At 40.2% G+C, this 16,925-nt stretch overlaps 1 protein-coding gene across 1 annotated transcript in view; it reads right to left on the reverse strand.

Moving 5' to 3' along the window:
* LOC122645043 (disease resistance protein RGA2-like) overlaps positions 1-14,790 on the reverse strand; it is a 34,126-nt gene extending 19,336 nt beyond the window's left edge. The window contains exons 1-4 of the mRNA XM_043838395.1: positions 14,695-14,790; positions 13,425-13,678; positions 6,088-6,151; positions 2,954-4,151 (exon numbers count right to left, since the gene is read on the reverse strand). Of these exons, the coding sequence (XP_043694330.1) occupies positions 2,954-4,151; positions 6,088-6,151; positions 13,425-13,678; positions 14,695-14,790 (1,612 nt within the window). The remainder of the gene's footprint in view (positions 1-2,953; positions 4,152-6,087; positions 6,152-13,424; positions 13,679-14,694) is intronic.
* Between the last annotated feature and the right edge of the window lie 2,135 nt (positions 14,791-16,925).

Here is a 16,925-nt window from a genome sequence, read left to right on the forward strand (position 1 = left end):
CCTCGTCACGATCATTCATCAATCAATCCACCATATTTTGACTATCAGCCCAAATAGTTATGGTTGCGAGGCCTAGATCTTTAGCTCTTTGCAATCAAATTGATGGCTCTTTCCTTGGACTCCTGCACGCCCCACAAATGCCCACACTTGTATTTGCACGTGTATTTTTACTAGTATATATATATATATAGTATAACTTAAAGAGCTGGGCCGGGACAGGCTCAGCCAAAGGCCTCAACCCTAGCCCAACCCAACCCTGACTCAGGGCCAGAAATTTCCAGCCCTGACCCGCCCTCAGGGTCAAATATCTCAGCCTAGACCCTGTTCGGGCTTAGGGCGGGTTCGGGTTGATAGAGCCAAACTTGCATCCCTACAGGCTGCTATATTAAAGCCTCTGTAACTGCCTGTTGACTATAGGGTTTGCCATCGAAAACTTTACCCACCAGAAGTAAATCGATTTGGGCATCCAATATCTCTTTTGTCTCTTCATCTAGACTGATAAAATCTCCTGGCCACTGGTTTACCAAACCAAAAAAAAATAATTACTGCCCTTTAAAGTTGCATACAAGGGCAATAGCTAATACCCCTACATATTAAAAGTTGCAGCACATTTAGCAACAGATTTTTGACAAAAAAAAAAAACACCGATAAAGGCTATAGAGGTGATATTTTTACCTTTGGCGATGGTAAAGCCCTGTTTTCTTGTAGTATATAGTATCTCGTGTACTTACTTGCACTTACTCTAAATTTTATGCTTGTGTTAGTAATAAAATGTTTGAGAAGGCTCCACCATTAAATGGTTATTACAAACATAACAGACCTCAAAAGATTGAGATGAAAACCAAATGAATGCGTTAAAAAATTGAATGCATTATTCTACAACCCCCCCCCCCATCCTCCCCCAAAAAAAAAGAATACAATTGAATGCATTTTCCAATCAGTCTTCTAAGTTTTGGAAAATAGAAATTGCCAATATCACTTCAAAGTTCAAAGGATAGAACATGAGAGCGAGAGAGAGAAGTCTTAAGTCATTAAATGCAAAATCTCAACAATAAATCTTCACGGCAAGCCCACCTACTGATAAATTTTTTTAAAAAAAAAAAAAAAAAAAAAGATAGCTGAATCACTGTTCGATCTGTATAAGACTCATAGACCAAAAAATTCCAAGACAATGGGTTTATGTATGACTTACCTACATTATATGGGCATACCACCTACTTTTAGAAAGGATACCAACTACCATTAGTAACGATGACATTTGTGGGGAGCTCCTCGGGGCTGTATTGGGCATCTCGACTAACTTCCAGATGTTCCAGTGAAGACAGGTTTTTCAACCCCTTGGGTAGAGATTTACAACCATAGATATAAAGGCGATTAAGATTTGGAGGTAGATTCTCCGTCTCATCCAGAAACTGCATCAACCCTTCCATCTTATCCCCAAGACGAAGTTTTTTGAGTGAGGTGAGTCTTCTTAGTCCTCCTGCATGAGGCAACATCCTGAGCTTTGGACAGTTAAAGAAACTCAATTCACATAGTCTCGGACTTGACAGAAGCGGCTGTGGTAGTATCCTTAGTTCTGGACAATCTGAAATGAATAGCTTTTGGAGGCTAGGGAATTCATCACTACTTTCCTCCCCTCTACAGTTGCTGCTGCTAGACGACCACTCTTCCAACTTCTTCATGTATTCTAAGTATAAAGATTCCAATAGGGGTAGCTTCCCAATCGGAGGGAGGACTTGGCATTCAACCCAAAGCATGAGTGTCAGAGAGACTAGCTTGTTGTAGCTTTGGAAATCGATCATCAACCATCTTGGAAATGTTAACCCACTGTAATTGAAGATACGTAAACTCCTCAGCTCAGTGTGAGGTTGTAAACTTTCAAGAACCTCAACAGCTTTATCACCACTTTTACCGCAATCCCAAACAAAATCTAACTCATCAATTTTCGGCTTACTCATCAAATCAGCTTCCCGAGCATCCAGAGGATCAATCACATTCTGTAGTGACCTGATTGAAAGTTTGCCCTCAAGCTGCCTCAGCTCCTTCAGCTCTCTTATCCCACAACCATTATCATCTTTCGAGACAGGAAACCTTGACAATGTCTTGAGACTACTTAATGTCCCAATTCCTTGTGGCATGGAAAGTATGTTATAGCACCCATCAAGGTCTAGATGCCGGAGATTGCGTAGATACTTCATGCCTTTAGGTAAGTCACGTATTCCGGTACAACCACGGAGTATCAGTGATTGTAGATTGAAAAGATCACACAATGACTCTGGTAACCGTTGTATGTTTTCAAATTCGGAGAGGTTAATATAGTGTAGGTATTTCAAACCGCCAATATCGTCCGGAAGCATCTGAATGTTAGAATTATACCAATCTAAGACACGTAAGTACCTTAGTCCTCCAAAAGATTCAATATGGTAACCTCTGTGGAAACAATTACCACGACCTAGGTGTATCAATGTGGATAACCTCTTGTTATCATGATTTTTATCCCTGTTTATGGAACTTACACAACACGTGGACGAATAACGGGTCACTAATTTGGAGCTAAGCCTCGATTTCATCTCGCACGCAAATCTACCATACACCTCTCCTGAAACTGCTTCTGCTAAATCATGTACAAGGTCATGCATTACAAATCTCTTCTTATCTTCATTATTGAAGTGCTGAAAGAAAGACCTAAGCACCAAATAATCAAAATATTCCCCACCTTTGTCTTTCATTCTTGGAGTGTTGGTTCCAATAAAACCTTGGGCGCTCCACAGTTGGATGAGACGTTTCTTCTTGAATATATAGTCTTTAGGAAATATAGAGCAATAAGCAAAACACTGCTTCAAATATGTGGGTAGAAAATAATAACTTAGACTCAGTGCAGCTGGCAAATCGCTCCCTTCTAAGCCCCACATGGAACTATTCAAGACTTCTAGCCAATGGTTTAAATCTGAACTAGAAGAGCTTAATAGTCCTGCAAGCGTACTTGCTGCCAAGGGCAATCCTTTGCACTTCCTCGCAATCTTCCTACCCACTTCTACCAGGCTGGGAGCAATAGAGCCATAATTTAAAGATATGTGCCTTTCCATAATTGACCAACACTCTTCATCAGATAAAATTTGTAGATCATGGGTATACATGGGATGCATCATTGATGAAACTCTTCTACTTCGAGTTGTTACTATTATTTTACTTCCTTCCCCTGCAGCCCAGAGTGCAAGTCTCAGAGATTTCCAATCGCTTTCCTTTTCAGTCCAAACATCATCTAAGATTAATATAAATCGCTTCCCCCTTAATTCATTTCTCAACTTATGTTGAAGTGGTTGTAGGTTGCTCAAGTTAGGATTTTCCCCAGTCAAGGACTCTAGAATTGCAGAGGTCAATCTCACAGCATTGAAACCAGTAGAGATACAAACCCAAGCTCTTCTTTCAAAATGTTTCTCTACATCAGGATCATTATAGACAAGCTGGGCTAGAGTTGCCTTGCCTACACCCCCCAATCCAACAATAGCAATAACAGAAACCTGTTTTTGGTTTTCATTTGGATTTGACAACAACTTATTTTTTATTGTTTCTGCATCTTCCTTCCTCCCCAAAGTAAGAGATTCATCAACTAGAGAACCACTCTTTGGCCTAGTATCCAATATTTCATCAATTACACCACCACCACGTGATTTCTGATTTCCTGATGACTCTCTGAGATAGTGATCTTCAAGTTTCTTCTCAATCTCCTCTAGTTTCTTTATGAGTTCATCATTTATAAGAGGCACGATTTCTTGCTTACGCAAAAGCCCATTTGCATTTAAGATAGATGGGAAGTGCAAGAAACGTACCTCTCTTCCACCTCCATATCTTTCATCTTTTTCCTTGCAAGCTTCATAGATGAACTCATCTAATATATCCTCAGCTCGGTAAGCAACTTCTCTGAGATTCCTAAGGCAGCGTTTCACCAAGATATTCTTTGCTTGAGCTTGCTCTGCAAACTTAAGCAATTCTTGAATCTTCTCAAAAAGATCTGAGAGTACACGTAGCTCACTTTGCACCCACCATACCGATCCGAAATCTCTTAATGCATCTGAGGATAATTTGTCAAGCAAGACTGCTAGATGAAGGGATACAATTATGTCATCGTTTTTTCTTTCCATTACTTCTCCCTGCAAAAAACCAAACAGAACACAGAGATAAGTTTGTTTTGTTTGTGATGAAGAAAAGGAAGAGTAAAGGAGAAGAGGCAAGAGAGATTTATAGTTTCCTACCTTCAAGAGAGAATAAAAGAAAGATTCACATAAACCAATATTCTAAGTAGATTTCTTTTCCCCCACACTCTGTTGTAAACACAAATCCATTTGTTTTAAATGAGAATGGCCACAGCGTCTATTCCAAGAACTTTCTTCTCCACACATCTAGATTTGACAAAAGACTTGGGCAATTAAGATAAGGGAAAAGTTATCTGTAACCAAGGTGATTACAATGGAAGTTGCAACCTCTCTTTTTTATCCAATGTCACATGCCCATTACCTTTAATACATTGTGGGTTAATTTGTCATCTCACTAAAAGTTTTTATTTTTTATGTTAAATCTCACTACCAATATATGCCATCAAAAAAACATAAGACCTGACAACCCAAACCATTGCGGGTTTTTATGTATTTTCATATTCATAATTATAATTCGGCAAGTGGAAAAGAGTCATAGAGACTCACAACCAATAAAATTGATGTTATATAAATCGAAGTGGTCCAGCTCTCTGTTAGCAAAAACGCGTAAAATACATTTAAAGGAGATACCAATCAGAACATAAAGATGAGTTTGTTTTGTTTGTAATGGGAAAAAAAAATTCTTCACTAAATACAATGACATTAATTATCCTTCAAGGAAGAAGAGACGAGAAGATTTTACTCTCTTACCTTCAAGAGAGAATAGAGGAAAGATACACATATGCTAAGTAAATTAAAGAGATGTTGGAGAGTTGCAGATGAACTCACTTGATCAACAACCTCATGTAGATATTTTTTTTTCCCCAACACTGTTGTAAATACAACCCACTAATTGGTTTGAATGACAGAAGGACACAACGTTTGTTCCCAGAAATTTCTTCTCCACACCTCTTGGGTTGTTAAAATTATTGAGTTTGAAAATATGTTGTTGACTTTGTTTCTAATTCCCCAAAAAACAAAAGTTTCACATCTCCTTCTCACCTGACCTGTCATTCTAATATCCCTACATTACCCCTCTATCCTAACTGGGTACACCCTTCACTGCTATGGTGCTACCCACCAGGGTTTTAAAACCAGGAATCGGATGGTCGATTCTAATACAGATCAGATTTGAATCAGTCGGAATCAATCCAAAGAACCTTTGAATTTGCTTAAAACGGTAGAAAATCAGGAGAATTTTAGCTTGAATATTTTGATTTAAAACGGTACAAATTAGAATCAGTCCTGATCTGATTCACCGATTTTTTGAAACCCTAGGTATGGCGGCCTTTCAAAATTCAAAATTACCACTCAAAATTAAAAAATGCCAAGTTGCCATCTACCAACCATTGGATTGGCATTAATTCCACATGATGGCCTCGGGGTTGAGCGTAGCACGATGGCCGCTCAACCTCAGGTTGTAGTGGATCTAACTCTGTTCGCAGTAATTCATTAATTCATTTTCAAAAAGTTCTAAGTGAACGCCAAAAACTCGATCAATCGCTAAAATGATTTGTTTTTTTGTGGGTGGTGGAGGGATTTGTATATTTTACTTATTACAAATACTTTGACTGGTCTTCAGAAAACTGCCCGGAATTATAGAAACAAATAAATTATAAGCTTCGAAGATCAGGTAAAAAACGAAGGGGATGAGGGTGGGGAGTGGTAAAGGGGGTAGCCGGTTAAAATACAAGGGCAATGTGGAGATTTTAGAAATACTAGGGCTGAAGGAGAGGTGAAACTTTGATTTTTTTGAAGAAATCAGAAGCAAAATTTATATGATAGGAAAGTATCAATAAATATAAGCTAAAGGGTAAAAGAGCGATAATAATTACCCTTTTTTTCATTAAAATAAAAAGACATGAATACCTTTTTAAAAGTCAGCTTGACTAACCCTCTCCAAAGCCCACTTATTCAAAAGTAAGGGTCCGATTGATAACCTTTCAGCCGTTTCTATCCTGAGAAACAGCAGAAATGGTTTTTTAAGTTTCTGTGCTGAGAAACAGCTTTTGTAACGCTTGGAAACATTTTCAGAACATAATTGGAACAGTAATGGTGTTTGATAAAATTTGTTTCCGGAAACATGTTCTTATATTAAAACCAATAATTGCCCTACTACCTTCCTAAATCATAATTAGTGTTTTGAGATATTACAATCAAGATTTATAAAAATTAATAACGCATTTGTCTTTAATAATGTACTTTAGTTAATACAAATTAAAAATATAACGGAAATTAGAGTCAAATTAAAATTAACAAAAGTAGGAGTTCAAACATAATATAGTCAAACAATTGAAAAGGTTATATAACATCACAGTCACTGTCTTGGGATCTGAGGCATCCCCTTTGATATAGCCAATCGATATGGAATAGTAATTCGTGTTGCATTCATCTGTCTTGACCCTGCCCTTTGAGTTGTAGTAGAAGGATCAAAAGGTTGGGGTTCGGGATTCATCTGTCTTGCCCCTGCCATTAGGTTAATGAATTTATCTATACTGAGCTGCATTCCAATTGATACTGATTGGAGTAGGGTTGGAACTAGATGCTATTGATAACCCAATTGAAAGCAATTGCAACAGATGGTTAACATCCTTTTTAGTGTATCCTTTGATAGCAATGGTACACTGCACTTTGATTTCATAAATGTTGTGATTAGGTATAGTTTTAAATTCAATAAAAATTACTGCTACTATTTACATCATGACAAGAATTAATACTGAGCTAGTACAACTACCAGAATTTTTCCCCAAGAGGAATACATTAATGATATATAAAAGAAAAAAATAGACTAATCGCTAATATGGATGGAGTAGCTGTGGAACACTGATTATAGGGTTGGAGATATTGACATCTAATTAAAGTGCATTAAGCATCATGTTACAGATTTTTTCAAGAACTTTGTTTGGAGAAAATTCAAGACTATATCACAAGTATAATATGGAGAAAACCCAAACAATTTTTTTCAAATACATGTTCCGTCAAGTGTGTTCCATGACCCGTAAATTTCAATTTATGATTCAAAAAACACAAAAAACGGAACAGATTTATCAAACAGTTTTTAAGATGTTTTTGCATTTCTTAGAATGAAAAAACACCAGAAACAGTTTTTGAAAAGGTTATCAAGTGGACCCTAAGTCTTCTCAGCTTTTCTAATCTTATAATGGTGATGTGATACCACTATTCACTTTATTGAAAAAAACATAAATTTGGCAATTGCCAATGGTTCAATAAAGCCACCGATCCTGAAATAATTGAGAATATCTTATCGTGATGCATCATTGATTAATCAGTAATCAGACACGGACAGTAGGATGAATCAGAGTCATAAAAATTTTTTCTAATTTTATTTCCAACATATTTGCAATACATCTTTGGTATTCCAAGGTTTAAAACTCCGGTTCAAAGCTTTGGTAGATTTCGGTTGAAACTACGGATTTTTTCCTATTAATGGGAAAACCAAGGTTTCGACCCTAAAACAAGGTTTTGTAGGTCTTTTAATTTTTTTTTGCAGGTTGCCTATTTTTCACATTTTAAACACAATCTGTTAATTACATTCATCAAAAAATCACTGAAAAATGGTACTTGTAGTTACTGACCTAAGTTTACTAACATAAGCGCTGATACGATATAGACACTAAAGTGGTATTATAATTAGTTCACATAATTATAAAGTACTTGAACCCTGAATAATACATTGAATCCAAACATTAAGATGCCCCTCCTTTTCCTTTTAAGAATGTAAACATTGTCTATCATCATCCTTTTAATGTGTACCCTAAAGATCTGCAGACATATACACTTACGTGAGCTTCTAAAGTCGAGGTCTGAGCCCGACCTTTCACCCACATTTTTAAGTTCAAACTTCTAAACTAAGATGCATAGCTAGGAAGTCAAATTTCTGCTTGAATGGTGAGAATTGAATCGGTTCAAGAATCAGGAATCGACCAATGGATCGATTTGATTCAAGATGAATTAGAAAAATAAAATGACTATGAATCGACCAATAATTCGGATCCAATTTGGACTATCTGATTCCAATTTAGTTAATAACAATTAGGATTGGTGGAAATTGGAATAAGTGTTAGCCGATTCCAATCCAAATTGCCCAATTCCCCAATCCTAAGTATACTTTCTGCAATGCTTGATTATTGGATAAACCACAGTGGTGGAAGCCAGAGTTAACTCTGCAGGGTATTTATTTTGTAAATTTTTATTCAAATGAAGGTTTGCAGTCGAGTTAGGTGATTTTAGAACCTAAAGAAGATAGGGTTCGACCAGGATTCGACCGAAACCAATTGTTTCGACTGAAATCTGATCGAAACCAGCCAAACTCGGTCGAATTATAAGATTTTTAAAATTCCAGGTAGGTTTTGTCTCGAAACCTGTCAAAACCAAGACAAATCGATGGTTACGACAGGTTTCGATTGAGTTTTCGATCATTGGTCATCGCTACTTCTTTCCATACCTTCTCCTTGCAAGAAACCGATCAAAACACACAGATGAGTTTTTTTTGTTTGTGAAGGAAAAGAACAAAAAAAAGTTCTCCACCTAAGGGTTTTTTGGTATCATTTTTCATTTTATTTATGGTCTATTTAAAAAAATCATTAATATAAAACTTTTTTATAAAAAAATAAAAATTATTTGATAACTATTACACATAATAGAGTATAGAATAAGAAATCATTTGGAAAGTAGTTAACAAGTAAACAATTTTACTTTCCAACCTTCAAAGAGAGAGAATAGAGGAAAGGTTCAAGTAAACCAATATGTTACGTAGATTTCTTTTCCCCATACTCCGTCGTAAACACCAATCCATTTGGTTTGAACTTTGAATGACAAAGGCCACAACGTCTGTTCCAAGAAATTTCTTCTCCACACCTCTTGATTTGACAAAAGACTTGGGCTATTAAGATAAAGGAAATACAGGTTGTCACCAAGCTGGTCACAAAGGAAGTTGCAACCTCTCTTTTTTTCCAGTGTTAAATAGCCATTACCTTTAATACATTGGGAGTTAATTTGTCATATCACTGTAAGTAATTTTTTTTTTTTTTTTTTTTTGGGATTAAATCTCACTACAAATATATGCCACAAAGAAGGTCGTTGATTGCTGTTGGTGATATCAACTTCTGGTCTAGTTAGATAACTGGCTTGGGAGGGGCCCTCTTATTGATTTTGTTGATGGGGCGCTTCAAGTGAACCTCTCCATCTGTATTAGGGACGTCCTAATAATGATGGGATGTGGGACTAGGCTGTGTTAGATCAAATTGATTTCCCAGAAGTGCACAAAAGTATCCTTCAAGATAATTTTAGCCTTTCAGGTAACTTGGATAGATTGGTTTGGACACCTAACAGTGATGGTATTTTCTCGTCAAAGTCAGCTTGGAGTGAAGTTAGAAAGCATGCTCTGACAGTGTCTTATGTGCACTGGATTTGGAATCTATCTTTGCCTCCAAAAATTGCTTTCTTCACTTGGCAGATCCTTAATGGAAAAATTCCAACAAATGACTCGTTAATGACCATTGGTATCTAGCTTCTAAATGTGTTTGTTGTGGGATCCCCAGAAGAGATTTGGCTTCCCATTGTTTAATTACAGGTGGAACGACAGCGAAGGTATGGGCTTTCTTTGCTAGGTTATTTGATGTGGAGTTGGTGCCCACTCAAGATATAAGGAGCAGAATTTTATTTTGGCATAATCATGCAACTATTAAAGGGTTATGTTAATATATTACAGGTTTGGTTTCCTCTATCATTTTGTGGGAAATTTGGTGTGAAAGGAATAATATAAGGCATGGAGAAAATCTCCATACGTCGGCTACCATTGTGGAGAAGGTGAAGGCCTGGGTAAGTGAGCTACCTTACCCTGTGAAGTTTAAACAAGCCCCCCCCCCCCCATAAGAGAACATCTCATTCTTAGCTTATTTGATTTGGTTCCCCCTGCAATTAAATGAGAATCCCCTACTCCTATTTATTGGTGTCCGTCTTTTAACTCTGTTAAGCTCAATTTGGATGGTGCTTGCAAAAGAAATCCAGGTTTGGGGGGAGGTGGCGGAATCGTTAGAGCCAGGGATGGGAGTGTGATAGTAGCATTCTCTAGCTTTTATAGTGATTGCACTAACAAAGTGGCTGAGTTAAGAGCTCTAAGGGATGGCTTGAGGTTGTGTGCGGAGCTTGGTTATTCAGATTTTCATTTTAATTATGACTCTTCTACAACTGCTAGTTTCGTAACCTGAAAGACTTGTAATATCTAGTCCGGCTAGTATTGGTTTCAGGAGGTCCTTCGTCCTCTAATCTCTTTCTCTTATCGAGAGAGTAATAGAGCGGTAGGTTGGTTAGCATATTATGCCAGTGAAACTGCTTCGAACTCTATGTTTCAGTCTAGAGAGGAGCTTCAGGTGACTCTTTGTCGTATTATTAGGGAGGTCAGAGTGGGTCTATTGATTCATAGAAATAAGTGTTATGGCTGTTGATTTTTTGTATATATGGATCCTTGGGTTAGTGTGGTCATTGTTTGAGGGTTTGAGAGAGTTAGTCCTATCGGATTAGGGTAAGGCGGATCTCCCCCCTCCCCCCATGTATTCTTTATTCTTCCACTGCTCATTAATTAAATTTTAGGGACTTTCCCGGGTCCCAGATAATATTTGGGTTTTAAAAAAAAAATCTTACCATGTTGAGCTTAATCATATATTGCATTCAAAAATTTCCTCAATTTGGCACTTTAATCAAGCCAATTATCCAAGATTCTCCTTGTAATCATCTCCCTCCTTCCATAGTTGGAATATAAATTCAAAATAAAAAAAATCAACAATCAAATGACAATTGAGTTGTCTTCCTATTCCATTCTACTGAAATGGTGATAACAAAATAATAAATATTTTTATTGTGGATTTGCAAGGAATCAAACCTTAAACTTTATACAAGCAAAGCAAGCTCTTTACCATTGGACTATAATCACATTTATGTATAAATCTTAAGGGAAAAGTATAAATAACATAAATATCCATACTATTGCAAATATACATATATATTGAACCGTATATGCAACATAAATATATACAAGCATATATATGAGCATATTATATATTGACCTCATACCTTCGTCACACTTGCACTACACCACACTTTCATACACCTGGGATCAAGTTGATACAAGTCAATCCTTCACTATAGGGTTTCCAAACTTGGGGTTCTTACAGTGGCCCCGTGCAGTTTGTATCGTAATGAGCCTGTCAACTTGCATATAAACAGTCTGATCAACGGTCGAATCGACCGACTAAACCTTACCGTCGCAACTTGTGGGTGAGATAGAGACCAATATAATGGAATCTAGACCATGGCCATTAATTTACCACCACCAAAGGGCTCTATGAAGTGGCAGTATTCTAAACCGCTTTTAATAATTTATTTTAAAATTAAAATTCAACTGATTTATGGTGGCTTATACGGCTGCAACGAATACTTTTTGTTTATTTTTAAAATATGACTTCTAATAGCGATTTTTGTATTGCCACTGAAAGTGTTTCATCTTATTCTTCTCGCTCTTCTTTATCTTCTCCCTAGTTTTAGGTTTCATCCAATTAATGAGGACCTAGCCACGTATGACCTCAGAAATCAAGCAATGTCGAGACCATGTTAGGTCTCTCTCTCTCTCTCACACACATTTTGGCTCTCTTGGATAGGCAATGAATCACCCCGTGCAATAAAAGGAAGGAGGTGGGGATGAGGTTAAGAAGCATGAGGCAGGGCAAAGATATGGAGATAGGACAAAGGGTGGGGAAGGTGGTGAGGACAGTGAGTGGGGAGCATTTGCAGGGGTGGGGAGAGTAGAGGCAGAAGGGAAGGGAGATGGAGGGGCACAGGACCATAAGGCAGGGGAGGCGGTGGGATATTAGGGGAGTGATAGACGTGGCCTTGCTCATCAAGGCGACAATGAGGATGAGGCCCCCAAGCCCCAGGCTAGACAAAGAAACCGACCATGCTACCTGGCAGATTATATATGATGGTATGATCACGTCTGAGAGATAGGACAACACATACGAGGTTATTAGTGGGGATGAATAAAGGTTGTAGTAGGGATGAGTAATGATATAGTTTGTTAGGAATGGAGCAATAGGGTTTTGACACCTGTAAGGAAGTTGTTAGAGATTGTACTAAAAGAATGATAAATGCAAATCCTCGCTCAGGGAGCGAGCAGACTTTACTTCTGAGAGAATTCCTCTGTTTCATCTTCCTCCTCTTAAACCCCATCTTCTAGGAGGTTACTCCTTCTTGAAAAGAGCTTATCTGCAACTAAACAATATCATTTGGTGCTTTCATTCCTTCTCCCTCCATGGCAGAAGGGACACGGTTCCGTTTGATCAAAGACTCCATCTCTCAGCTCAAAGAGACTTAGTCCTCCCAAGCCTCTGCTATCAACACCCTCACCCAGAGCTTCGACAATATCGTCAGCTTGCTCTCTGCCCTTAAAACAAAATGGACCTCCTCTCCACCAATGGTAGCCCCGCCTGTAGTTCCACTCCCCTCACCAGTTCCAATCCTATCCAAGTTCAACAGTTGCGTCTCGACTTTCCCCGGTTTGAAGACACCGATCCACTAGGATGGACTTTTAAAGGTTCCCAGTTCTTCGACTTCCATGACATCCCCAGCGAACAACATCTCACCATCGCCTCCTTCTACATGGATGGCCCCGCTCTGGCTTTGTTCCAGTGGATTCACAAGAACCGCCAGCTTTGTTTATGGGCAGCGTTCGTCGATTCTCTTCACATCCGATTTGGACCCTCAACCTATGTAGATCACCAAGGTCCCCTCTCCAAGCTCACCCAAACTTCGACAGTTGAGGCTTACCAATCCAACTTTGAGGCTCTAGCCAACTGCACAGTGGGTCTCCCATATCATTTCATCCTCAATTGCTTCATCTCCGGCCTCAAGCCCAACCTCTACCATGAGGTTCAGGCTTTTCACCCCACAACTTTGAGCCAGGCGTTGGGTTTAGCCAAGCTATAGGAGGACAAATTTTTTGATGATCGTTGTTATTAATTAGTCCATCCCCATCAAAAACCTCATACACCGTACCCTTGCTACCCACTCTCCCTTCCCCTGCCTCTCCTCTATCTGAAGCACCACCTTCCCGTCTCCCCATTCGTCTCCTTTCCCCTGATGAAATGCAAGCTCGCCGAGATAAGGGGTTATGCTATAACTGCAATGAGAAATTCTCTTGCAGGCATCGTTGCAAACCTTGGCAGTTCCTTCTCTTCACCTCCAATGACCCCACCGATGACCTCCCTCTCGCTGATGGTGATCCTCACTCCGTACCCATTGATCCAAAACCCATCGACACCCCTCCCCCAAAGATCTCCTTCCACGCCTTGACCAGCCAATCCTCTCCATGAACCCTTCACATCACTGGTCTCTTGCACAACTTTCCGATCCAAGTCCTCATCGATAGTGGCAACACCCACAACTTCATCCAAGAGTGTGTTGCCCAACACCTACAGCTTCCAATCCAACCTAAACCCTCATTCTCTATTTCGATCGGCAACGGCAACTCCCTCACTTGTGTGGGTAAGTGCCTTCAAATCCCAGTCACCATCTCCAATCATTCCTTCATGTTGGACCTGTTTGTCTTACCACTCCATGGGGCAGATCTGATACTGGGCGTCCAGTGGCTCCAACAAATGAGTCTAGTGACCTTCGATTATAATAAGCTCTCCCTTAGTTTCACCTTGAAGTCCACACCCATTACCTTTTATGGTGACCTTACTCAACTCTCCACCTGTGCCAACCCCCTCAGCTACGATGTGGCATAACCACCACTTCCATTGCTTTCCTATATCATCTCGTAGCCCTCCAGCCTCCCCCTTCACCACTTGATGCCACGCACCACCCTGATATTGTTGCACTCCTCTCCAAATTGGGCCCCATCTTCTCCGAGCCACACGGCCTACCCCCACAACATGACATTGACCATCGCATCCATCTCATTCTTGGTTCTGCACCTATTAACGTCCGCCCCTATCACTACCTCCATTTTCAAAAACGCGAGATGGAGCTCCTGATCACGTCCATGTTAAAGGATGGTATCATCCAACCAGTACCAGCCCCTTCTCCTCCCCTATTCTCCTCGTCAAGAAAAAGGATGGAACATGGCACTTCTGTGTCAACTATCGCGTCCTCAACACCGTCACGATAAAGGATCAGTTTTTTATCCCCGTTGTAGATGAGATGTTTGATGAATTGCATGGCTCCCATTTCTTTTCCAAGCCGGATCTCCAGTCTGGTTTCCACCAAATTCGAATTCACAAGGACAATGTTCCTACCACAGCCTTCCGTACGCACGACAGTCACTATGAATTCCTCATAATTCCATTTTGTTTGTCCAATGCCCCCTCTACCTTCCAAGTTGCCATGAATGCCACCTTCAAGCCATTTCTCCAAAAAATTGCCCTTGTGTTTTTTCGACGATATCCTCGTCTACAGCCCATCCTGGGAGTCACACCTTACTCACCTCACACAAGTCCTTCAAATCCTTCAGAATTCCAGATTCTTTGTTAAAGAATCCAAATACCAATTCGGCCAACAGTCCCTTGAATACCTTGGCCATATCATATCAGTCCACGACATTCAGGTTGACCCCTCTAAAATCCATGCCATTCTCCACTGGCCTCCACCCACTACATTCACCGAACTCATGGGATTTCTGGACTTAACCGGCTACTACCATCATTTCGTCAAGGGCTATGCCACCCTTGCTGCTCCACTAACCGACCTCCTTAAAAAGGAAGCCTTCTCTTCGTCAAACACTGGCCTCATTGCCTTTAAATCACTCCAACAAGCCTTAACCCAGACACCGGTGTTGCAATTACCGGACTTCTCTACCCCATTCACCATTGACACATATGCTTTTGGTTCTGGCATGGGAGCAGTATTATCTCAACATGGCCACCCCTTGGCATTCTTTAGCAAAAAAATCTCCAATCGCATGTGAGCCTCCTCCACCAACGCTCGCAAAATGTGCGCCATCACCGAAGCAATTAGCAAGTGGCGCCATTACCTTCTTGACCACGAGTTCTGCATCCGCACTAATCACCACAGTCTCCAGCACTTGATGGCCCAAGCCATTCAAACCCCTGACCAGCAATATTGGCTGTAGAAGCTCATGGGCTTTAACTACCGCATTGTCTACAAGCCAGCTAAAGATAATATAGCTGCAGATGCTTTATCTCGTTGTGCAGATCCTAGCTATAATGCCCTCTCTGACATCTCAACCCCTCAATTTCGACTGGTAGATCAGATTCATTCTGAATTAAGGACAGACACAACATCCCAACAACTTCTACAGTCCATCACTGAAGAACCAACCAAATATCCAGCTGACAGGATCACCAATGGCCTGGTTTTCTACAATGATCGTCTAGTTATTCCACCACAGTCTTCTCTACAATAGGTTGTTTTCCAAGAATTTCATTCTAGCCCCATCGGCAGTCACTCGGGCTACACTCGTACATTAGCCCACATACAACAAAGTTTTTACTGGCTCAACATGCACAAGGAGAATCATCGCTGGGTTGTAGAGTGTTTAGTTTGTCAACAATCCAAATACATAACTTGTTCACCTGCGGAACTGCTCTAGCCTATACCGTTACCAAACAGGGTGTGGGAAGATATTGCTCTCGATTTCATCACCAGCTTGCCCAACTCCCAAGGCAAAATGACAGTTCTGGTTGTCATTGATCGCCTCACTAAATATGGCCATTTCTTACCTCTGCCACCGAATTTCACAGCCCCAAAGGTCGCTGAAATCTTCACCTAGACGATCCTTAAGCTTTATGGCATGCCCCGCAGCATTATCAGCGATCAGGATGCTATATTCTTTAGCTCATTTTGGCAAGAATTATTCCGCCAACAAGGTACCACACTCAAGATGAGCACAGCATATCACCCCCAAACGGAGGTACTTGATCGTTGTCTGGAACAATATCTTCACTGCTTTGTTATAGACCAGCCTAATCAGTGGTTCAAGTTTCTCCATTGGGCCAAGTATTGATACAATACCTCGTACCACACTGCCGCGGGTATGACACCCTTCGAGGCCCTCTACGGGTGTAAACCCACCACCATCCCCGACTACGTCAACAGTAGGTACAGAGTCGATTTGGTTGATCGTGACCTACACCGCAATGATCAACTCTTGCGAAAGTTAAAGGACAACCTAAACCATGCACAACTCAGGATGAAACAATATGCTGACAAACATCGTTCTGACCATGCATATGAGCCCAATGACTGGGTTTTCATCAAGTTGCAGCCTTACCGACAGTCATCGATTGCCAATTGCACTTCTAACAAACTTGCACAGTGCTACTACGGCCCATTCTAGATTGTTGAGTGCATTGGTCCAGTTGCATACAAGCTTGGCTTGCCAAAGGATTCCAGAATCCACCCGGTCTTCCATGTCTCCCTATTGAAAACCTGTCGTAGTGATATCTCCAACCAACCTCAGTCGCTTCCTAATCTGGCCTCACACTCTAATCCAGTCCTCAAACCAGCTTGAATTCTTGCATCCAGAACCGTCAGGCGAGGAGCTGGCACTTGTGATCAACTACTTATCCAATGGATAGGCACTTCCCCATCTAACGCCACTTGGGAAGACTTATCAGAATTATGTCGCCTTTACCCAACTCTTGACCTTGAGGACAAGGTCCTACTTGATGGGGGAAGGAATGATACACGTGGCCT

This window comes from Telopea speciosissima, chromosome 11, assembly GCF_018873765.1.
Source record: "Telopea speciosissima isolate NSW1024214 ecotype Mountain lineage chromosome 11, Tspe_v1, whole genome shotgun sequence".
In the NCBI taxonomy this organism is placed as follows: domain Eukaryota; kingdom Viridiplantae; phylum Streptophyta; class Magnoliopsida; order Proteales; family Proteaceae; genus Telopea; species Telopea speciosissima.